The sequence below is a fragment of the Propithecus coquereli genome, unplaced genomic scaffold (assembly GCF_000956105.1).
Source record: "Propithecus coquereli isolate 6110/MARCELLA unplaced genomic scaffold, Pcoq_1.0 Scaffold88, whole genome shotgun sequence".
Lineage (NCBI taxonomy): Eukaryota > Metazoa > Chordata > Mammalia > Primates > Indriidae > Propithecus > Propithecus coquereli.
The window spans coordinates 7,188,054-7,211,603 of NW_012155062.1; the positions used below are offsets into that span (position 1 = coordinate 7,188,054).

The window sequence follows — 23,550 nt, forward strand, 5'->3', positions numbered from 1 at the left end:
TTCCCACAGGGTGCCTGATCTGACACATGCTGGAAGTGAGATTTACCCAGTAATTTCCAGCATATGTGTTTCCTGGCTCTTTAGTGGTTGGGCTGCACAACATGCTTATATTCTGTAAGTCATATAAAAGGAGGAACAATCCTTTATGGTATGTCTGTCTTAAAAGTCATTTGTTTTTCTGAGCTGAGTGTTCTCCAGGAATGAGAACAGTCCCGTCAGTCATCCTGCACATCATTCAAACATGCTTTCTAGGCTACTCCCTCTCTAAGGAACCTCTTTCATTTCAAAACAGTACAAAGCCAAACCATTCCTTTGAAAAGTTTGTATGTAACGTAAGAAAAAAATGAAGTCATCTCAATTCTGTTTTAAATTGTTTATCACCTCTTCACCATATTAAGAGAGGGACTCTGTGGGTTCTCAGAGTTGCGTTTAACACTTCAAGTTTGCTTTTTCTGTCTGTGTTGTATAATCTGCCATTGTATGAACATGAATTAAATATAATGTGTCATAATTCAGAATTCATTAAAATTCCGTCTCAGGAGATCGTTCGCAATAGAAGTGGCCTGTCAAATGCATTGCCCGCGTAACACAGAATCTTTGATAGTGGTTGTGGTGCGAGCCACCCAAAATAAACGTGGATTTGTTTTTGTATATCATAAGCTTCCAAGTATTTAGAACCAAAAATATAAAACAAATCACAGCAGATTAGTGGGAGAATACTTAGAAAATAGAGATGGATTGTTTAAAAAAACATTACTGATGGAGGAGAAGCCAGGAGAGACCACAGGAAGTGAGGGGACATCTGTATCCTTAGGATACTAAGGAGAAGCAGGTGTGGAGTTCACCGTGGGATGCATGAAACCCAGTCCGCTCTGCCCACTGGGCTGGGTGGGGCCCCCTCATGTCCTGGTGAAGGACAGAACACGGGGCGGAGTGTTTCCCAGGAACTGGCATGTGGTTGCCTCTTAAGTTTATCTCACTCTGCTTCAGCCTTCTACAGATCACAGAGAACACCCCTTCCTAACTACGGTTATTCAAGTGGTGGCCTTAAGTTTTGGAATAAAGAAACGTGAGCCAAAAAAGCCTGGGAATTAGAGTGAAATCTTCTTAGCATGTTTCTGACTGCGTGTCCCCATACGGCACGCTCTCTTTTTTAGATCCTATCCATATGTCCCAAACGTTCCTTTTCTCTACTCCATTTTAGTGTCTGTTCCCTGGGGGCAGGCACGAGGCTATCAGAGGGGGTGTGCTTAACGCTGCCTGCGAGCCAAGCCCTGTGTGGGAGCAACATTGGGGGGTGCCTCCTTCCTGCTAGAGCCCCCGCCTGCTCAGCCCCTGCCAGCTCTCACCGTTGCTGTCTGTAGGAGAGGGCAGGGGGGCATCTGCAGGGCATCCTTGACCCACATGACACTGGTCTAATTGATGGACTTAAGCAATACAGGTGGGGGTGGGTGTCCTTCCGCACATTGGCCTACATTTATTCAAGTGTCACCTTTTGTCCAGAAGTCTGTCCCTGTGATCAGCTCCTCTAAGGTACTGTGGCTTTTTCTTTATAACTTCCCCTCTCTGCTTGGGAATTGACAGGTTTCTGAATGCACCAGGTTGTCCTCAGTGGCCCTGACAAATATGTAAGGCAGGAGGGCAGCTCTTTGTAAGTTACAGGCTGGGGCTACTGTGTTGCCTCCCGGATGCAGGCTGCCCCGTGGTGGCTGTTTGCAGGGAATCTTGTTTGGTTTTGTGTTTTTGTTTCTTAAAGGAACTCAGCAGTTGATTGACTTGTAAAATTTACGAGTGGGTGTTTGTAAATAGAACATGAATTAGTAGTAAAAATATAGTTTTTCTCATGCTCCTAATTTAAGTTGACTAAATGTTTAGCCTAGTATGCTAAGAAAAATACAGAAGTGACAAAAGTTGGCTGTGGCTGGGCACAGTGGCCAACGCCTGTAATCCCAGCACTTTGGGAGGCCAAGGCAGAAGGATCACTTGAGGCCAGGAGTTTGAGATGAGCCTGAGCAACATAGCAAGACCCCGTCTCTACAAAAAAATTAAAAAATTAGCTGGGTGTGGTGGCACACGCCTGTAGTCCTAGCTACTTGGGAGGCTGAGGCAAGAGGATCATGTGAGCCTGGGAATTCGAGGTTACAGTGAGCTGTGATTGCACCACTGCACTCCAGCCTCGGTGACAGAGTGAGACCCTGTCTTCAAAAAATAAATAAATAAATAAAAACAACTTGGCTGTGTGGTACCTAAAAGGACCACTTGATCCCTTTGTGGTTCTTCTATGGATTATGTTTTTTCTTCTTGTAGTCTAGCATACACAGTTAAGTTTAAAAGAGTGAAACTTATTCAGTAGTTCAGGCTATCTGTAGAATCTGGAAAGAGCCCTGCTAATAACTTAGTCCAGTGATTTTCTATGAAAACCAAGCATTGAGGACCAGGTGAGCCAAGTGACGTGGCCAGGGTCTGCTTCACAGCACAGCCAGGAGCAGGCCACTCATGTCTCAGGCTGGCACTGTCCACTGCAAGCTATAGGTGGGCGAGAGCCCAGAGGCAGGAGCCCAGTTACCTCAAAGACTTCCTCCTGGAACACGAGCAGCTGGACAGCACCCAGGAGCTGCAGAGGACGTAGCAGCTCAGTGATCCTCGTCCAAGGCAGCATGTGAGCACCAGCCCTGCTGCCACCCTGACTTGGGAAGTGGGGCTCCTCCTTCACCCCTGCATCCAGGCCCACTTTGCAGTGATCACGTGCTCTGTGACTGTTCATAGCCTCCTCATGTCTCAGCTGCTCCTGACCCCAATGGCAGGGATGAGGGGAGATCTTCCCCCGCCCCCAGGATCATTTTAGGGAAAACACAAATGTGTGCACACCTCTGTTGAGAAAGTGCCACCCTGATCCTGCCTGTGTCCCCAACCATAACAACGCGTCACCCTATGAGTGTGATGACAGCAGCAGCTATTGTCTGGGCTCCTGCTGGGTGCCGGACTTTGCACTAAGTGCCTTCCTCAGTCATTGGACCCTCATAACGGCCCCATAAGTACCAGGGCTGTCTTCATGTTACAGATGAAGACATGTAGTTGCAGAATTATGGATGCGCCATGGTGCGGAGAAGCTGGGCTCAAGATGTGACCTGAGGACATTGGCTCAAGTCTGGTTTGGTTGTGTCTTTGCCAGCCGCTTGCCACCTTTGAATTCCCCCGGGAATGTGCTGTCTCTTAACTCATTTGAATGTATCCATCATGCTCGCTTTACTAGCAGGCACGGTGCTGAAGAGCTGCAGGCATGCTGAACTTTGCCAGTGGATTGACACTTCAAGCAGTGCTCCAGAATGTCATGTTTCATCCTCGTACACTCTTTTGCATATTCAAAAATGCTTGTGCTCATGGATCTGGTATATGTGTTGAGAGGTACTAAATATGTATTTTTAATTAAAAATTATAATGAAATTTTTTAAAATCCTTTCATTGACATCTGTGTTACCATTGACTTCCACATTTGCAAGAAAATCCTATGCTTTTAAACCATTTTTTAATTCGGGTTTAAATATTTGGTCATGTTATTTGCCCACCTGTTCGCAAAGGAATGAGCTTTTTTTTTTTTTTTTTTTTTTTTTTTTTATGACCGGGATGGAAATTTCAGGTTCAAAGCCTGGTCACCTGGCCCCGTGTGATGGTAGGGAGGGTGAGCCTTCTGCCCTGACACCTGCATATCTGAGCTGGCTCCTGGTGTGACTGCCCACTGGAAATGGCCCCAGCTGGGTGTAGAGAGGGTGTGTGGTGGCAGCCCCTACCTGGTCAGTGTGGGTGCCCAGCGTTTGCTCAGGGATGGCAGCTGCCTTCCGCCTTCCAATTCTCCTCCCTCCCATCCAGTGGCACCTCCTCCCTGAACTGGGGGATTTTGTATGACACACTGTGGAGTGTTTCATTACGGGGTGCACATGCCTGGAAGTAATAAAAGTCAATCTCCTAGAGTTATTCCAGTTTGGGGAAAGCGGGCATGGATCAGGAAGTAGTGTGCCACAGAGCCATCAGATATAGCCTGGCAACGGCTGTCACTGACATAGGGGTCTGTGAGTGCCCAGAACATTATAGGGTCTTAAAGCTGCATTGAAGGATAGAAGAAGTAGTAGCCACAGAGAGGGTCAGTGGGGTGTGTGCTTAGGTGGTCTGCTTGTAGCAGTCCCTCCTGATGGATTTGTCTGCTCACACTCCCAGTGCTGTGGGTACCTGCCACTGCAGACATTAGTCTGGAGGGGCTGACAGGTACATGTGAAGTCACGGTGGTGAGACGGCAAGTGGAGTTTATTAATTGAACAAACATGCACTGAGTGCCTGGCCCTGAAGCCACAATGCTGACTACATGTGACCTTTCCCAGGGAGATAAATACAGTGAGATGAGGTGGGCACAGGCGAGTGCTCCGAAGGCCTGTGGGAGGCAGACCTTCACAGGACGAGTCTCATAGGGTGCCATGCTTGGTTATTTAGTGCTGGTTACAGATGGCAGTGCTCAGCAGAGCTCTCATTCTACTGTGGAGGAGAGGCCCGCAGCATCCGATCTGCTCAGGGAGATGGGGATGAACTGAGCTTTTGGAAAAGACGTTGGTTTTCATTTTTAAAAGCTGGAGTGAAACTACTAGAGAAAAAACGTTTCCTGGGCCAACTTCTACACAACCCCTAACCTCCTTTGATTCCAGCACATCCCGGCCCTCTTGTTGTCAGGACCTTAGAGAGCAGGCATGAAGCTACATGCCACCAACAACAGTAAGAGCAACAATAAGGTAAGGCTGTGGCTTTGGAGGTGGACTAGGATTTTGTGCAAACGGAGCTGGTGCCCAAAGAGAGGCATGGCTGACTCAGAAAGCTGCAAGGGTGCTTTGTCTCCGCAGCAGTTAGGAATTTAGAATTTCTTCTTCCTTAAGCATACCCAGTTCCTGATGGTGAGAGTATTTTCCACCAGCAGGACACTTGGAAGAGAAAGGTCAATTGACAAGCTTTTTGCTTTGCCCAAGACAGTTGGGGAGCTCTATGCTCCTGCCCTGCACAGTCCCTCTCTCTGTGGCTAGCGAGTCAGCCTGCGGGGCCTGCTGCTTCGCACCCTGCCCACCCGGCCCTGTCTCTGAACTCTCTGTGCTGCAGCCCCAGCGCTGCCTTCATGTCCCTGAGCAGCTCCAAGTCCTGCCACTTGCAGCCCTGGTGTAGCCTGTCCCCTCTGCCATATGAGCTTCCCATCCTCACCTGGGCTCTGTGCGCCCTGTGAGATCAGAAGGTGTCCCGTGCTCAGAGAGACCTTCCCTGACCTCTTTTCCTTTATTGCTCTTGTCACCGTCGGTTATCATCCGAAACTTGGGTTTGTGTAAATGACTGTCTTGCACCAGTCTGTGAGGTTTAGGGGGGCCAGGGTAGGTTCTTAATGCTTTCCCTCAGGCCAAGCACTGAACAATGAACAAATGAATAAACAGTGAATAAACAATGAATGAACCCTGTCTTGAGAACATGGTGAAGAAATGAAGAGAGGCACAGCCCAAAGTGGCATTTGTAGGTGTTCTACCATGAATTCACAGCAGAGCCACGGGATGGCGTTTCAGGAAGGATTGGTGAGCATCCAACAGAGTGGTCCTTAGAGTTCCCCTGGAAGGTTTTGCTCCTTAAATGCCTTTGTTGTTTAGGGGAGTTCAGTGATGGTATGGGGAAACCCCGGGGAAAGTAACACCATACTTCTCCTTCGCCCAAGTCCACGTTGGTTGAGCAGTGAGTACATTCAGGATGCTCTTTCTGGGAGATGGACATGTGGCCGCACCCTGCCCTCTGCCTGCCCCGCCAGGTATGCTGTGGCCCGAGGTGGGGGCCAGGCCAGTGGCATCTGGTGCTTGCGCCCAGTTGCCAGGAAAGGCCGTTGTCCTTCCAAATCCTGCTCCCCCCGGCCCCATGAGCTTTAGCCAGCAGTTAGTGACACATCCGAGCCTCTGTGTGACAAAAGCAGCAGGTTGATGGCATTTGTGCCAGAGTTTATTTTGACTTAGATTTGAGCTTATCTGAAATCAGTTTGTACCCAAGGGCCTGTCCCACTCTGAATGTTTCTCTGGCAAACCATGCCTGAGATACTGGCCACAATGCATTCATGTGGGCCCGCCCTCAGCCAAATCTGAGACCCCCCAGAAAATTGAGGGTAGATTGCATTGGTCAGTGAGGCCTAGTGGCCGTGGCCTTCCAGCGTCACAGCTGTCTCATGATTGCTCTTGCAGTGAATATTTTAGGCCCAGGATTCTCTGGGCTTAGAGTGCAGCATCCCAGCAGTTAATTGCATCTGCCAATCCATCTACTACCCGCCCCTCCCACTCCCACACCTGGCTGTTCCAAAACTGTCACAACATGCTTTTTGACTTAGCCATACAAACTCCTTTTCCAAGTGGGAATCAACAGTTTGGCACATTTAAGGAGGTGGGATAGGAAAGGAGGAGTGAGATGGGGAGAAAGGGTATTTTTATTTTTTAGGGCTCTTAATTGAAGTGACAGAAAGTCAAGTCAAAAGTAGGTGAAGTAAAAATAAGATGTAAAGTTGGCTCCCGTCATTGGGAAGTGTAGTTGGATCCAGGGCTCAACTCTCCAGGCCTCATCCCTGTTCCTTGGCCCTCTGTGGGCACAGGCTCTGCTCCTGGCCACGCCCTGCAAGGGACAGTATTCCCCGTGAGTGCAGCAGTCCCGAGAGTGCTCTGACCACACAAATATGAGTCCTGGGTCTTCCCCCATGGCCCAGCCAGGGCAGGGATGGGCCCTCCTGAAACCATGTAGAACAAGGCCCTTCAAGGAGAGGAGTATAGTTGAATAAGAGAAGGGGACAAAGGGTGATGAACAGATTAAAACATCAGGCAACCCCTGCATTAATCCCACATGGCCACCTTTTCAAAAAAATCCTTATGTTGAGTAAACTCGAGTTTTTTCTCTTACCTATTCAACTATTTTGATTATTTTTGCACTGGATACTCTCTGACTAGTGTAAGCTAGCTTTAACAGCATACCTAAAAAATTAGATGCCAATTACATGAACATACAGTAACGTGAAAAGTTATTAGAAGCCAAACATTAAATACATTCTAACTCTTACATGAAAATTTACTTTGGTCACGTTGTACCTTAATCACATCTTGTCACATCTCCTTAGCGTGTAATAGTGAAAGCTTTTCGTGATTTTTAGTTGACTTTAATAATAGGGCCTAACTTCAGTGGGGGAAATCCCCACAAATCAATAATCTCTATTCTTAATGCAGCATAAATGGCATTTTAAGTACAAGGAAGTTTTCTGTTTAAATTTGGTATATGTTACAGATCTGATTAGTAGCAAAAATTAAATGATTTTGCCACAGAGCTCCCTAAACCTGAATGTACCCTGTCTAAATGAATTGGCTTGAATATATTTCTGAACTATCAAATTTGTTTGACATTTTATCTTGAATCTCCAGAACTCCAGCTGGAAGATGACAGTCAGAGCATGTTTTAAAGTCATCTGTTATAACATCCCTTCATCTTAAAAGGAGTATATAAAAGATTTTGACTTTAAAATTACTAACATTAATAATGTATGACATATTCAAGCTTTTATTAGAACTCAGTCTTTAATGTATGTAATTTTATTCAGGAAAGTTAAAATGTGCTTATTAGCATCAATAAAAATGTAATTTGGGATCAGAGATCCAGTAGTAGCTTGATGCCAGAAAATCATCACAAAAGCAGAAAAGTATAGTTTACCTTTAAATCCAACTCAGCTATTTGCCACTTAAAATTATGCCTTCTGTCCACTCACAGAGGAAGAAATATTATTCTCTACGGTGCACGTTTTATTATTATTGTTAAGTGCAGATAAAGTCATTGCATAAATTGTGTCTGGTCTTTAAAGTGGCAGCTATGGAGGTGGCTCCATGAGGGAGCTTGTTGACATTGACCCATCCCGGCAGCTCTGTGCTCCGGTGGTCTGCATCCTCGCGGTCCAGCCTGGCTGCTGACTGGCCTGGGAGACTGTGGGCGAGTGTGAGCCTCTCCCAGACGTTGTCATCTGTCTCATCTGTGGAGCACGTTGTCGAGTGCTCTCCTGCCCAGGGCCCCTGTGTAAAGCAAATGGAGCATCGTGGCTGCCGGAGGTGTTGGAGGGGCCGGGTGTAGGAGGTACAGGGTCTCCTGCCCTAGCCGGTCTCCTGGGCAGCACACACATGGCACTCTAGGGCCCACTCCCCACAGCAGCAGCCTGAAAAAAACTAGCCAAGCTGCTATAGATGGTATGTTTGTGTCCCTCCAAATTCGTATGTTGAAAGCCTAACCCTTAATGTGATGGCACTGGGATGTGATTAGGTCACCAGGGTGATGCCCCCATGAATGGGATTAGTGCCCTTATAAAAGAGACCCCATAGAACTTCCTCACCCCTTCTGCCAGGTGAGGACATGGTTAGAAGGTGCCATTTATGAGCCAGGAATTGGGCCCTCACCAGACACTGAATCTGCCAGTGCCTTGGTCTCGGACTTCCAGCCTCCACAACTGTGAGAAGTAAATCTGTTGTTTATAAGCCACCTGGTTTATGGTACCATGTTATAGCAGCCTGAACAGACTCAGACACAAGTGGATCTCTAAGGTTTCTTCTAGATCTTAAACACCATAATTCTATGATTATAAATTTAAGGAGATTGAAATGCTCTCAGAGCCTAATCTTTGGTGTAGGAGTTAAAATCCTGTTCACTCCTAAGCACATGTCTCAGGAAACAGCATCTTGCTTTTTTTTTCACAGCAATTTCCATTCCTTCTTTGTTCTTTTTTCATGCAAAGATGTTGCAGTTTATACATTATTGAGCAAGCTGTAGAGAAAGTCATTACTTTGTGAGGAAATGCTACTTCGCTTCACCTACTGTACAATGTTGGAGAGATTTTGTAATGGTCACGTTCTAGATACGATCATCCAAAATATGATTTATCCAAAGCATGCTGCAGCAGCACCCCCAATAAAAGTGCTCAAGCACCAGGTAAATTCTATGCAGTAGGATTTTGTGACTGGAGAATTGGAAGCATAGCATGTCATCTGAACTCTTGTCCAGAGTCTTGCTAAAGTTTGCTAGTGCACCACGCCTCAGTAAGGACAAGATGTCAGGCATTGGAACCGCCCCGGTGTTCTGCATGGCTGAGGGCTCACGCACAGAGAGTGCGTCTGTGTGAAGGATCTGGCCCAGTGTATGCTGCTTGGGAATTCATTATTGGGCCCAAGGTGAGCAGACCTCAAGGGATGGTGCTGGCAAGTGTGTTCTCCCAAAATACAGCACAGAGAGCGGGTGAGCAGCAGCTTTGGAAAATGGGGGCTCTGGGCTGCCAGGCTTGGGTTGGCTGTGGCTTAGTTACGGTATGTGAAAACAGCCTGAGTCTTAGAGAAATGGATGTGAGGATTTGCCTGTCTTGTTGAGACATTATCCTATTAAAATCCAAAACACACATTGGAGTTGAAGTTGTGTTTCTGTCACAACTGGAAGAAGGTGGTATGACTTTAATGAAAGAAGAAGAGCTGAAGTGGATGACGTGAAAAAAAAAATGTGTAGATAGAGAGCAAGTGAGGAAGCAGTGGAATCCCGGGCTGCCTCTTTACCTTCAAGGTAATGGGTTTGGCCCTCGGGACAGTCAGGGCCTGGAGTTCCTGTGGGTTCTTTGCAAGACGCATGTGAACTACTGCTTGGGAAAGCCTCCCTTTGAGATATCACAGCTGCCACCTGGCTGGGTTACCGCTTCATGTGAAGTCCAGACAAGAGGAGAATAGCAGAGATGGCAGGGTCCCCCAGAGCTGGCTCTACATCAGGGTGGCACTGACTCTCCAGTTTGCAGACCCCTTAATTGTCCTGCAGAGAGACATCTGCCTCTTGCCTTCTACCCCTGCGTTGCCTTGCCCAACCACGCGTAAGCCTGGCCACAGCTTTTTCCCTATTTCCCTGGTATTCTTAGCAGTGGAGAGGGCCAGGCACATTAATCTTGCTTTGCCAACACTTAGGGTCGCTCATCCCTTCTGTTCCCCAGGACCCTGTATGTGGCCATTGGGCAGGACCAGGGTAAGGGAAGAATGGGGAAAGGAGAAATGGGAACCTGTTTCTCAGCAACCCAAGCAACTCTGTCCCGTGCATGTGTTTCCCGCCCAACACCCCTCTGGCCTGTGGAGACCTACCTAGCTGCTATTCTGGGCCCAGCCTGTTACACTGCGTCTCTGATCCCAAATGTTCGTTGCCTGATCCTCAGACATAGGGACCTTTTTATTCCCCAGAATCAGAGGAAACGTTTCTCTCTGCTTGAGAGCCTAAATGGGCGGGGAGAAGCGGCTCTTAACTCCCCAATTCAGAGTCCTGGGTGCACTTTCCATGGAAATCATGCTTCACACCAGGCTGTAGCAGAGCCAAGCTTCTTGACTGATGGAATCCTGGCTATGTGTGTTAAGCTTGTGCCTTGACCTCTTGTTGCCTCAGTTTCCCCATCTGTAAAACTGGGGATGTGAGGGTTCGGGTTACATAGGTGTCAGTAAAGGCAGGTCCCTCCTTATCCCCAGGCACCTGCCTCTTGAATTGTAGCTCCCTGCACCGACAGCTACATATGACGTTGCTCCCATGGAAGAATGTTTGTTTTCCAGGTGCCAAAAGCCCAGCGGGAGAGCCTTCTGTTCTGGTGGCCATCTGGCACTGGCAGGATCGTGGCCAAGTGGTTTAAAGAGGACTTGGGCCCTCTTTCGGTAAAATACCATTCAGAGCTAAAAGAGAGCTTCAGCTCAGTTAATAAGAGTCGTAATTGTTATTCGCAGAGCACTCCCTGTGCTTTATATACATCATCTGAACTTACGTACCTGTTACGTGCTAACCTGTGTCCCCACAAAATTTATATGTTGAAGCCCTAACACTCCCCTCCCCCATACCTAAGAATGTAACTGTATTTGGAGGCAGAGCCTTTACAGAGGTAATTAACTTAAAATGAGGTCATTAGGATGGGCCCTAATCCAATCTTACTGGTATTCTTATACAAAGAGGAGATTAGGACACAGACACGCACAGAGGGCAGACCACGTGAGGACACAGGGAGAAGACGCCCATCTACAAGGCAAAGAGAGAGGCCTCTTTCCCTACGGCAACTTTATTTGGATTTCCAGCCTCTAGAACTATGAGGAAATAAATGTTGTTTAAGCTACCTAGCCTGTGGTACTTCTTTATGGCAGCCCAAGTAGACTAATACAGTACTTTTTTGGTCCACATTTTAGGGGTAAAACTAAGACACAGATACTAAGTAATTTGACCAAGAGCACACAGCTAGTAAGTGATCAACTCAGGAGCTCCCAGGGGCATCCTCTTAGTCAGCCTATACTGCGCACCTGCCCCCCTACCCCACCCCAAGTGCCTCAAAGACTATTTAGATCACATTAGAAAACAGGTTAATTCCCGTGGCGTACTTGCTACATATGTAGAATGTTCCCATCTTGGTAGAGAAGCTCCATGGGGGCAGGAAACATGCCCATCTCTTCTTCATCTCACTCTTCCCAAAGTCTAAGATGGTGCCTGGCATGTTGCAGGAACTCAGTAGCTGAATTAATTAATTTAAATTATTGTATTTTGGTTTTGTGAAAAGTCACTAAACTAGCATATTCCTAAATCAGTTATAAAGTGTCTTTGAAAATGTATTGTGATGGCTAAGATCTAACATTGTCTTTTCTGCTGATCTTGTCACCTTTATGTCCTGATGAATATTCTAACACCTGCTCTTCCACAGGTATTTTCTGAAGTAGCTTTTGTGATTCACATATTTGAAAAGATCTATTAAAAGATTATTTTTAAATGTTATATTTCTTGAAATCTTCATTACCAGTAAAAGCTGTCCTCTGCCTGGCCACGGCTGCTGCAGTGTGCCGACTGTTCTATGAGGGTTGTGCCACCTACTCACTGAGCCCCAGGCACCTGCCTTCTGGACAGACGTTTACTTCATGAATTGTCTACCTCTGGAGTATGAAACTGTGGAATTATCACAGTGCTCTCTCATTGCATAGTTGAGCTAGCTTGCATTTGAAATCACATGAAAGGATGAATTCTAAGGTTTAGAGGCTTGTGTTTTTATGTAAAGCAAGTTAATCCAATGTAGAAATCTACCTGTTCTAATACTCTGCCTTACTCTGTTGTTTCCTGTGCGCATGAGTAAAATGCTTCAGTACAGAAAGAAGTAGCAGAAGCCATTAGCTTAAGTGAATTGGTATATTCCCTTGAAAGCCCGTGTGACTACCCACTTCATGTCACCTCATGTGCCTTCTGGCACCAAGCTGAGCACGTGTCCCAGGGCAGCAGCATCTCAGGCCTGGGGCCAGTCTACACTTTTGGGGGGTGGGGGGACAGTGGCCCAACGCTCCACAGTCAAGGACAATTGTGATGCAGCCTTTTAACTCTCTTGACTCGCGCCTACTCTGCAAGGCAAGAGAAGCAAAAATAATTCTTGGGACCTCTCTCTCTTTACTCCAGTTTGAGGAAGAAAAGGAGAGAGAGGTACAAGCTACCTATGAAAGTCATTTGGTATCATTTTGGAGAGAAAAAATGTCTACAAATGAGTGAGCGCAGTTTCCATACCATCTAATCCTCCATGTTTGACTAAGTTAGAGGTTGACGCAGAGCTCACAGGTGAGGAGCTGTGTCTCAGGAAAGCTGAGGAGGAAGAAGGCCCAGCCCCACGTGTGCAGTGGTGTGTTTCCAGCTCTGGGGCCAGCATGCTTTCTTCTCCTAGAATGTTCCGGAATTCTATGCATTTTAACTGGCTTAAGGCATTTTTACCTTAGAGCTTTTCAGACTTTTTTCCTCATTCACAGGAAGAAAGATGTTGCACATTACAGTTCAGTACTCACATCTGTGACTGAAGAAACAATACTTACTGTAATTGTGTTTGGTGCACTGAAATTTTGTTTTATTCCCTTAAACCCAACATGTACCTACAGGTTGGCTGCAACCCATTAAATTGATTTTTATGATCCACTAGTGAGTTTTGACTCACAGTATGAAAAATTTTGCCTTAGATTTAAGGTATCAGCTAATTTTTCCCAATTCGTTTATCACAATCCGTTGTGGGAAATTGGTCCGCTGTTTTGAAAGAAGAGAAGAATTGCAAGAAGAGAAGAAAGGTGAAGACATGGGTTTCTGCGCAGTAGGGCCCTTATGCGACCAGGCAGCGGGTAGGGAGGACCATGAGTGCCCCAGGAGTGGTGGCAGCGGTGGGGAGGTGGGGACACGGGGAGGGGGGGCGGCGGGGCTGGGCGGCAAGCTCTGCTCGTGGAGGCTGAGACATGACGCATCTTAGCGTTGGGACGGGCCTTTGAATTCATTTAGCCCAACTTCCCACCCAATACGAGAATGCCGACGATTTTTTGTCTGTGGCTTTATGCCTTATTTTTCTAACTGAGGTGCACATAGATTCTCTAAAAATGGCATTTCAGAAGGAAACTTTTCCACTGTTCTTAATATCTTTTGTATGGCCGGTACTCCGGCATTTTTTTTATGGGTAAGAGAGATCGATTTTAGCACAACTTTAAGTAAGTGCCCAACGCTGCTGCCAACATTGTATTTTTCTGGCGGTGCCTATGGTTTGTAACCACGGTGGAGCTGGGCGCCGGCGTTGCCGCGAGCGCACACTGAGCCTTGCTGTGTCTCCGCAGGCCTCGGCAAGACGCGCAGGAAGACGAGCGCGCGGGACGCGTCCCCCACGCCCAGCACGGACGCCGAGTACCCCGCCAACGGCAGCGGCGCCGACCGCATCTACGACCTCAACATCCCGGCCTTCGTCAAGTTCGCCTACGTGGCGGAGCGGGAGGATGAGTTGTCCCTGGTGAAGGGGTCGCGCGTCACCGTCATGGAGAAGTGCAGCGACGGCTGGTGGCGAGGCAGCTACAACGGGCAGATCGGCTGGTTCCCCTCCAACTACGTCCTGGAGGAGGCGGACGAGGCGGCCGCGGAGTCCCCGAGCTTCCTGAGCCTGCGCAAGGGCGCCTCGCTCAGCAACGGGCAGGGCGGGCGCGTGCTGCACGTGGTGCAGACGCTGTATCCCTTCAGCTCCGTCACCGAGGAGGAGCTCAACTTCGAGAAGGGAGAGACCATGGAGGTGATCGAGAAGCCCGAGAACGACCCCGAGTGGTGGAAGTGCAAAAACGCACGGGGCCAGGTCGGCCTCGTCCCCAAAAACTACGTGATGGTCCTCAGTGACGGGCCGGCCCTGCACCCTTCCCACGTCCCGCAGATAAGCTACACCGGGCCCTCATCCAGCGGGCGCTTCGCGGGCAGAGAGTGGTACTACGGGAACGTGACGCGGCACCAGGCCGAGTGCGCCCTCAACGAGCGGGGCGTCGAGGGCGACTTCCTCATTAGGGACAGCGAGTCCTCGGTAAGTGCGCTCCGCCCGCGGGCGCTGCCCGGCGGGAACAGTGAGCGTGTTTGTGTTGCACGCTATGACTGTGTGTGCCGTGCCCCTTTGGCATACAGTCGAAACAGCAGGAGAACGTAGATGAACACGGCGTAGGACGGGTTGCTACTCTGCAATTGCCTTAGTACCTGCTCGCCGTGGCCACTCGTTTTCCTGGAGACGGGAGTTTACATAAAATGTTTTTAGCTCATGAAGGTAGCTGTGCCTCTTTTCTAAGGTTCCCCCCTCTCTGTTTTACAGACTCAAACCTCATTTTCTCTCCTGGTTCCCCAATATGTGTGTGGAAGGCCCTGGTGACTTGCTTTTGTTTCTGCTCTGTGCAGAGGCACACAGTGTTCTCGGCGAGACAGGCGCCTGGTTTCTGACACGGCCTTTTGTTGGTTGGTTTGTTTTTCTTTGTAAACCATATAATCCCAAGGTCATCTCCACCACAGGCAGCGCCACTGAGATCATCTCTGAAAAGCTTTTAAAGCACTTAAAGGCTGAATTGAAAAGAGGAGGAGGATTCTTGAGAGACGAGTTTTGTGTGTGTGCAGGGAATCGGAGGCATGAGGCTGCTGACTTGCGACAGCAGAGCCACTTCAGCAGTGGTCATCTGACCACTAGGGTGTGCGTTCTGGGAGTGTGGCCAAGCCTGCCCCCCGAGAACTGGGCCCACACCACAGGAGGCAGCCTTTCCCTGTGTTATGGAAACACTCGACCCATTTCGTAGACAACTTCCCAAAGATACCTTCTATGGTAGTGACACCCCCAAAGCAAGACTGTCAAAGACAGAGTCCAATGTACTTGAACTTCATTGGTGCTAATAGGCTTCACTTTCATTTTTTAAATGCAAACTGTAAGCCTAGTAAGTATGTACTGTATACTGTGATTGTTTTCCTCTGAAAAGGACACAGTAAGTGAGTGCACATTCCAGATTCCTGTTGACTGATCTGAGAAGAATTCAAAACCCTTCAGAGAGAGGCCACTGTGATCCGCTCTTCTCTGAGGCAGAAGGAGCATCGTGGTGGTGGACATAGGACGACCCCTTTACAGCATCAGCAGCTTCTCAAGAGTCGGTGGTAGCTTTAGATGTGCTGAGGCAGGCATGCCGGCCTGACAGTTAACGCATCTGAAATCTGAACTCTGAAATTTTCTTATCAAGCTGCCAGAGTTTATCATTCCTGGCAAGACATCACATTAAATTGTTCTCACTCAACGTAAGCCCTGTGCATAGCTTCCTTTAGATCATGTTTGAAGCCTTAAGAGAATTAGGACAGCAGCACTTTTAACTCTGTCAAGCAGAAATTTAGAGAAAGCACTGGAAAACCAATTATAATATCAAATGCTTAGTCCAGCGTGCTTAAGGGACATGTATAATGTAGTCTAAAAGTGTATTGGTTTCAACATTTTGAGTTTGAAGAGACTTGTAAGAAGGGAGCAGGACTAAAACACCACAGCGTGGAGACATTGGCCCCCTTCATTGTTCTTTCTGTCTAGACTTGGGCAGAAGAGGAAAGACCTTGGAAAAGGAGAGGTGAAAAGGTGTCCTCTAGGGTAGCCTTAGGTAGGACCTATGGCTTTTCTGTGGAACATGTGCAGGTGGTTGTCACTATCTAAATTTAGGGACCAAATCCTTTTGGGTAGGAAAGGATACATACATTGTCTGGTTTCCATTTCAGAACTTGAATGCACCCCACTGTCTCCTTTGTCTTGAATTGTTAGAGAATGAACTTTTTCTAAATAATTAAAGCACTAATTGTTTTTATTTTCTTTTAACCATCTTTAGAGGAGGCTTTCCAGATTTTTTGCATTCTGCCTTGTTGGAAAACCAAGGAACAATATGTTCATTGTGTGCTCTGGTCTTTAATTCCCAGCCAGGGTTTGGGAGCAGAAAGGGCTCCACTGGCACTCACATCGACTCTGCACTGATAGTGGTGCCATCTTCGTCGGTGGCTCCTTGTGGCCTGACGCTGTGCAGGGCTCCTGTCCTGATGGAGTGCGCCATGTTTAGCTGTTAGTATGCGTGCCTTGTGCCAAGCGGATGCTGCTCTAAGGAGTGTTGCTGCTTTCTCCCGACAGCAGAACTAGGCCAGGTTTGCTGCATTTCCTATTCATAACCAGGTCTGTTCTGTCACTGCAACTGCTGCGGATCTGTCCTGGTGGACAAGTGGACAGATCCCTTGCTTATTCTTTTTTCACCATCTACTCCCTCCCCTTTGTCTTTTTTCCTGTTCATTTTGGCATCTCTTAGGTTAGAGCCTGGTGTCACAGCCTCCACCTGGCCACCAAGAGCCCTTAGGTTCACAATCTGACATAATCACATGTTGTGGTGTGCCAGCACAGAAAGGTATCTGGGGGGTTCAGCCTCCCTCCAGGACTTAGAGGCAGATATCTTCATTTAATTTCCTTTTCCTCTCTTGCAATCTTTGGGCCTGGGACTTTTAATTGAGGTTACCACAGGAAGCCTGACTTCTGAATAAGCACAACAATTTTTTCAAGATGTGTATCAACTTTTTAAATATCCTGAATGATTCCAGTGTAAATGAGCTAGACCTTTGTTTGACGATACTGAGAGGTGCATATTTCAGGGAAAACAAACAAAGACATTGTCCTATCCTACACTATCCAGTGTCAGCGAAGCACTGGGTATTTCAGAAGTGCCTGTGGGATATATGTTGGATTAATCCATGAATGGACAAAGGAACCTGTGGGACGCTCTTTCTGTCCTGTCCTGACCTTGGTATCTACTCTTTGTTCTTTCTTCCATCTCTTCTTCTTCCCTTGCTCCTCTCTCATCTACACTTGTCATTTATCTTTGACAGCTAAAGGTGACACATATTGTTTTTATTCTTCATATTTCATGTTCATACCTCTACCTGTGAGCCATACTTCCTTAAATCTAGAAAATTCAGAAATATGTGTGCTTATCATAAATCTTTATATTAATATATTTTGTCTACACTGATTCTATGGATATGGCTAGAAAGTCATACTTACAGTTAATAGACACCCTTAGGCAGATTTCTGATAAGCCGTGGAAGTCATCGGTATTCTATTTTCTCAATTGTATGTCCACCTTTCTTGTAAAGGTTGTTCAGAAAGTGACAGATCACAACTAGGATGAGGTCTGAGAAGGTGCAAAGCTGGCCAGAGTGACTTTGCAGGACAACGTCAGCCAAAAGCTTAGGAGGCCACTTTCTTCTGAAAGACTTTAGATACCAACAAGATCACGTTTTCCCTCGTATTTGTTATTTCCCACAGTAGTATTTAGATGCTAATTTTTTTTTGTCATACAACAGATTTGTTTCCAACAGAGAAAAACTCTCATGCTAAGGATAATTTAATGCACATATTGGCCATACTAAAATTAGACAAATGTTTCATTCCTCTTTTTTTTTTAATTTAATGAAATTATTTGGTCAGTAAATAAAAGAATTAGAAGAGTTCATTTCTGTATTTTTAAAATTATAATTTTTCTTATAGAAGTCATAACTTCTAACCAAAACTCTGTTTTCAGGCAGCGTCATCATTCCATCCAGGGGTGGGAAACCTGCGACCTCAAGGCCACATGTGGCCCTCCAGGTCCCCAAGTGCAGCCCCTCGACCAAATCCAAACTTCACAGAACAAATTCCTTTATTAAAAGGGATTCAGAGTTGACAATAAGAAAAAGCTTAGGTTACTGTGAGCAGTGCCTGTAGGCATCTTTCCAGTTTCAAAGATAAGTTATTTTTAATTGCCAAGCTTTTTGCCCAGCTCATTGCCTGATTCTCAGATGGGTTAGAGCCCTCAGAGATGCTGCCTCCTCAGTCCTGGCTACTCTTCAACACCCACTTTTAAAACAAACACCGGGAGTGGTGGTGCACGCCTGCAGTCCCAGCTACTTGGGAAGCTGAAGTGGGAGCATCACTTTAGCCCAGGAGTTTGAGGTTGCAGTGAGCTGTGATGATACCACTACACTAGGTGAGATCCCATCTCAAAAAAATAAAATATCTACTGGGATCTGTGAATACAGGTGTCTTATTGAAAGCTGGTTCTTTTAATATAATCAGTAGCAAACCTGATTAGTGTGTTGGTCATAACTTCTTTTGGGACCATGGCTCCCCATCCTTCCCAGAGGCTGGGGATATGCTGGCCTCCTTACGTGAGCACTCCTTGGTCATCACACACTAGGTTAAACTTGCAGCTGTGGCTGCAGAAAAATCTGGAACTATGTTTGCCTTATTGATTTAGACCTGCCTTTGGCTTACAGAAGAAGTAAAAATTAGGCGTACCTGTCTGGCAATCTGACAATCATTCCACTTAAACCAGCAATGAGATAAAATCATAGAAATTGTTGGGTTTCTTTGAACTGTGCTTTTTGTTTTTAACAACAAACACACACAGAGATGTGGGATACAGACTGGGGAAGGAGGTGGGGACAAGTGGCACTGCAGGGCCCAGCAGGCACGCCCTAACTAACCGATCCTTCCATCGGGTATTTCCTGCTGTGGATGTGGTCACGGAGAGTGGTCAGCTTGTTGGTGGTTATGGGAAAGCACCAGCCACCCCCAGCCTTCACACCGGCCTCCCTTGGCTGATGGGATGATGTGTACATGCAGCTCTGGGCAGGGTTGGGGAGTATGTCTCCCTTGCTCCCAGGCAAGCACCTGGAATACAAGTACACACTTCTTCTCCTGAAACACAAGTGCCCCCCACCAGAGGGGCTTTGCCAGGTGTCTTTTGAAAACAATTCTTCTGCAATTTGCAGAAATGTTAATGTTTTGGTCTCAAGGTTTGTGGTAGGAAAGTACTGGGCCAAGAGAGGTGGTTTCTAAAGTATTTTACTAACATAGGTAATTTCAAAGAGGCCCAGCAGGTAAACCAGCCAGAGCAAGTCAGTATTATTGTAGCACTTGTGAAAGGTGTAGTGGTTCAAAGAAGAATGTAATTATGCATCTGCCAGTAGTAGTCTTAACATTCAAAAAGTTCTTGGATCATTATTGCGTGGGCACAGCTCTTTGGCTGTCTCCTGGTCCCCAAGAAAGGCCTAAACTAGTCACCAAGAGCTCTTTTGCACCACGGCTGTGCCCTCACTAGGAGGCGCCGCATGGGGGCTTTGCGCCCTCCCCACTTCCTTCAGCATCTCCTCCAGCCCTAGAAGGTACCGCACAGTGTCCTCCACCCACCACCATACTTTGGTTTCCTGATGCTTCCACCAGAATATCACAGATCTTTTCAGACAAGCACATAACCTTTTAAAATTATTTATTGTGGCAAAAGACATATAAAAGTTAGCATTTTCACTATTTTTAAGTGTATAGTTCTGTGGTATTAAGTACATTCAGATTGCTGTGCGACCATCACCATCATCCGTCTCCAGAACTCTCTCATCCTCCCAGACTGAACTCTGCCCCCATTGAAGACTAACTCCCCATCCTGCTCCCCCAGCCCTGGGCCCTTCTTCTACTTTCTGTCTCTGTGAATCTGACAGCACTAAGATGAGTAGAATCATACAGTATTTGTCTTTTTGTGACTAGCTTATTTCATTTGACATAATGACCTCAAGGTTCATCCATTTTGTAGCATGTGTCAGAATTTCCTTCCTTTTTAAGGCTGCATAACATTCCGTTGTATGGATAGACCACATTTTGTATATCCAGGCATCTGTCCATGGACATTTGGAGCTGTTGTGAATAATGCTGCTGTGAACATGGATGTATAAATATATCTTCAAGCTTCTGCTTTCAGTTCTTTGGTGTATATACCCAGAAGTGGAATTGCTAGATCAAATGGCAATGCAGTGTTTAATTTTTTGAGGAACTACCGTACTATTTTCCACAGCAGCTGCACCATTTTACATCCCCACCAACAGTGCCCAAGGGTTCCAGTTTCTCCACATCTTTGCCAATATGTTTTGTGTTCTCTCTCTCTCTCTATCTCTCTCTCTCTCTCTCTCTCTCTCTCTATATATATATATATATATATATATGTAGATACACACACATGTAGAGTCATGCACCATACAAATGAGGATTTTGATCAACAAGGGACAACATACACAGCAGTGGTCCCAGAAGATTATAATGCTGTATTTTTACTGTACCTTTTCTGTTTTAGATATGTGTCCAGTATTCAGTACAGTAACATGCTGTACAGGTTTGTAGCCTAGAACAATAGGCTATACCATATGGCCTCGGTGTGTAGTAGGCTGTGTACCATCTAGGTTTGTGTAAGTATACGCTATAGTGTTTGCACAACAACAAAATCGCCTAATGATGCATTTCTCAGAATGTATCCCTGTCTTTAAGCAGCACATGACTCTGTGTGTGTGTGTGTGTGTGTGTATGTGTCTGTGTGTGTGTGTATAAAATGGCCATTCTAAGGGGTGTGAAGTGGTAGCTCTTTGTGGTTTTGATTTGCATCAGCACATAACCTTTTAATCTCAGCTTTGCATTTTGCTTGTCTTTACTTGACAGGCGTGTTTCTCACTTTTTGTATTGTATTTTGGTTTATAGTCTTTCAGTTGAGGATGTTTCTCATGGCACTATTACTAAACATTTTCTTAACGTGGCCTTAATTGCATAGCAAGAGCAGCACAGGGTAATAAAATAGGGTATCAGAGCCCCATGGAGTTTACAGCACAGAAAGAGTTCTCTAGAAGTTAGGTTCAGTGTGTAATAACTGATAGTGGAATCATATGCAGACTGATCTGTTCACCCGTCTTCCATACTGCATTCTCTTTCACCATTTTAAAAATCCCAGCGATATCATTGTCATTGAAGAGCAGTCATTACCAGAATCGAGCACGGTGCTTCCGAAAGTGAGTGGGAGGATACGCACATAAAATTTTCCTCAGTTTCCATGGCAGTAACCCTCAAAGTGAGTTTCCAGACCAGCAGCAGCGTCACTAGGAAATTTGCTAGAATGCAGATTGCCAGGCCCCACCCCAGCCTGCTGAACCTGGATCTCTGGAGTGGGGTGGGGCAGAGGGCTCTGCGGCCGCAGTTTGAACAAGTCATTTTGATGCTCAGATTTGAGAACCACTGACTTGTGGACTGTGCACTTGGTTCAAGCCCTTTTGAGCACTGTTGTGTTATATGGTAAGACTCCAAAATAAATTATTGATTATCTCTTAGTCACACCACGTGTGACACTAAGAAAAAACCAAGCACGACAAGCACGGTATTCTAAAGGCCTACACACTAAGGTATTTACATGTAACTTTCGGAAATATGTTTGAGGGGCAGGGAGGGATAAACTTGCGGCGCGTACTAGCTTGAACATGGACAATGGAAGTTCTGTTTTCCTAGACCAAGTAGATGGGACTCTGAGGGCTGTTCTGTAGTTGATGGTTGATTTTTCTTTGTTTATGTAATTAAGTTTATTTCAGATGCTAATAAGATGAGTATTTGATCGTGTCACATGTGCATTGGCTTCAGGCCTGTGGAGTAAATATTTCACAGACAAATCTACAGGAGAATAGAAAATGCTGGTGAGGCTGGTCACACTTGGAGTAAGGAAGAGGTGATCCGATGTAAAAACAGAATAGTGTCAGTCAACAGCTGGTGGTAAAGTACAGACAGGAAGTCCATTTTGATTAAAAGAAGGCTGTATTAGACAACTAGGGAGGGTGACCCAATAGATAAAACTGAAAGGCAGTTTTTCTGAGGTAAGAGCAGAGAAACTGTTAATCGTTGGAACACAATTTCTCTCTAATCCATTGGTTCTGAAATGTTTTGGTAAATGAGTCCATTCCCTGGGCAGGAGAGTGCCTTCGGTAAAGAAGTAAAAAGAGAAAAATATCCATTTACCAACAGGAACGAATGATACAGTCTTTGATAAAAAGCCAATACGATGACCTCTCTTTGGGTATGAAGGGAGCGTTAAATATCTGTGCAAACTGTAAATGCTTGGAGATGCCAGCATGACCAGAGAGATGTGTCCAAAGTCTGCATAGGAGGCCTGGTGGGTCATGCAAAGGGCATTTCTACTCTCCTCTTTTCATAAAGTCAAAGTGAAAGATAAGGAGAAGTTTTAAGATTATTAAAGAACCAGGAGTACCTGGAGCAAGGACCCTCCCTCCCCTCTCATTTCCTCACGGCCATTGTGCCTAGAAGAAAATCAGAAAATCACATTAACACTTAAGCTTTCAAGGATGGAGGAAGAAATAAAGGATATTAAAGACTGTTCTCAGCATCCATTTTTCCCTCTATGAGGAAATGATGATTAAATCTCAAGCAAAGGAGAGACGGATCTGATCAGGGCATCTGTTTCATAAAAATGCAAAGGTGCTTTTGAGGCAATGGATCAAGCTGGTGAAGCTGAAGAAATAGTACCAGAGAGCATATTCTCTGGTGTTCCCTAAAAGTACCTGCTTGTTGTGAGCAGAATTGCAAGGCGATGAGGTGTAAGAATTACCTAGAGCAATGAGCAGTGGAAAAGGTGGTCAAAATTGGGAATTCATAAGTCAGCATATTCATCACACACATGGTACTCTGCGCCCAGTGTGGGACTGTAGATTTAAACCAGGTTCTTGCACTCAGAGGGGTTAGATTCAAATAGGGGACCTAAAACCTAAACAAAAACAATGGCAGAGGCCCCGAGAGAGGTTGATTTTCTACCAGCCTGTTAATTGTCCTCAGATTCCATTTGGAATATGACTTCCTAATAAAAAGAAGATTGAAATGAATGGGTTGTACTAATTGTTAATGTTCCAGAACCTTTGATTCAAAAACTATGAGAGGGATTAAAAACTTACCTATTGGGCACAGGTGGACACTGTTCTGGTGACAGGCACACCAATAACCCTGACATAAGCACTGTACAGGGTATCCATGTAATAACAGAAACACTTGTGTGCCCTTAATATTTTGAAATAAAAACAAAAATAAACTATGAGAATAGAAAAATCATTCCTTACAAGGAACAGTCAAAGAAGGAAATAAAAGGAAGTGGTGGTCTAACATTAGAAAATTTGAAGAATTGGCCCATCATCAGCCCAGAGGAATTACTGTGTACCTCGTAAGTACAGTGTCTGGAGAAGGAAAGGGCAGAAAAATTTGGACAGTGGCAGAGGAAGCCCGAAGGTGGGCATTAAACAGAGGGAATGGGAGGGCAGAGGTTCCAAACTGGGAAGGTGGTACAGGGCTGA

The 23,550-nt window shown here is 46.1% G+C and overlaps 1 protein-coding gene across 3 annotated transcripts in view; it reads left to right on the forward strand.

Moving 5' to 3' along the window:
• The window catches only part of NCK2 (NCK adaptor protein 2), a 145,454-nt gene that overhangs the window by 116,703 nt on the left and 5,201 nt on the right, over positions 1-23,550 (forward strand). For all 3 annotated transcript variants that reach the window (XM_012664330.1, XM_012664329.1, XM_012664331.1), the window contains one exon: positions 13,677-14,398. In XM_012664330.1, coding sequence (XP_012519784.1) covers positions 13,677-14,398 — 722 coding nt within the window. The remainder of the gene's footprint in view (positions 1-13,676; positions 14,399-23,550) is intronic.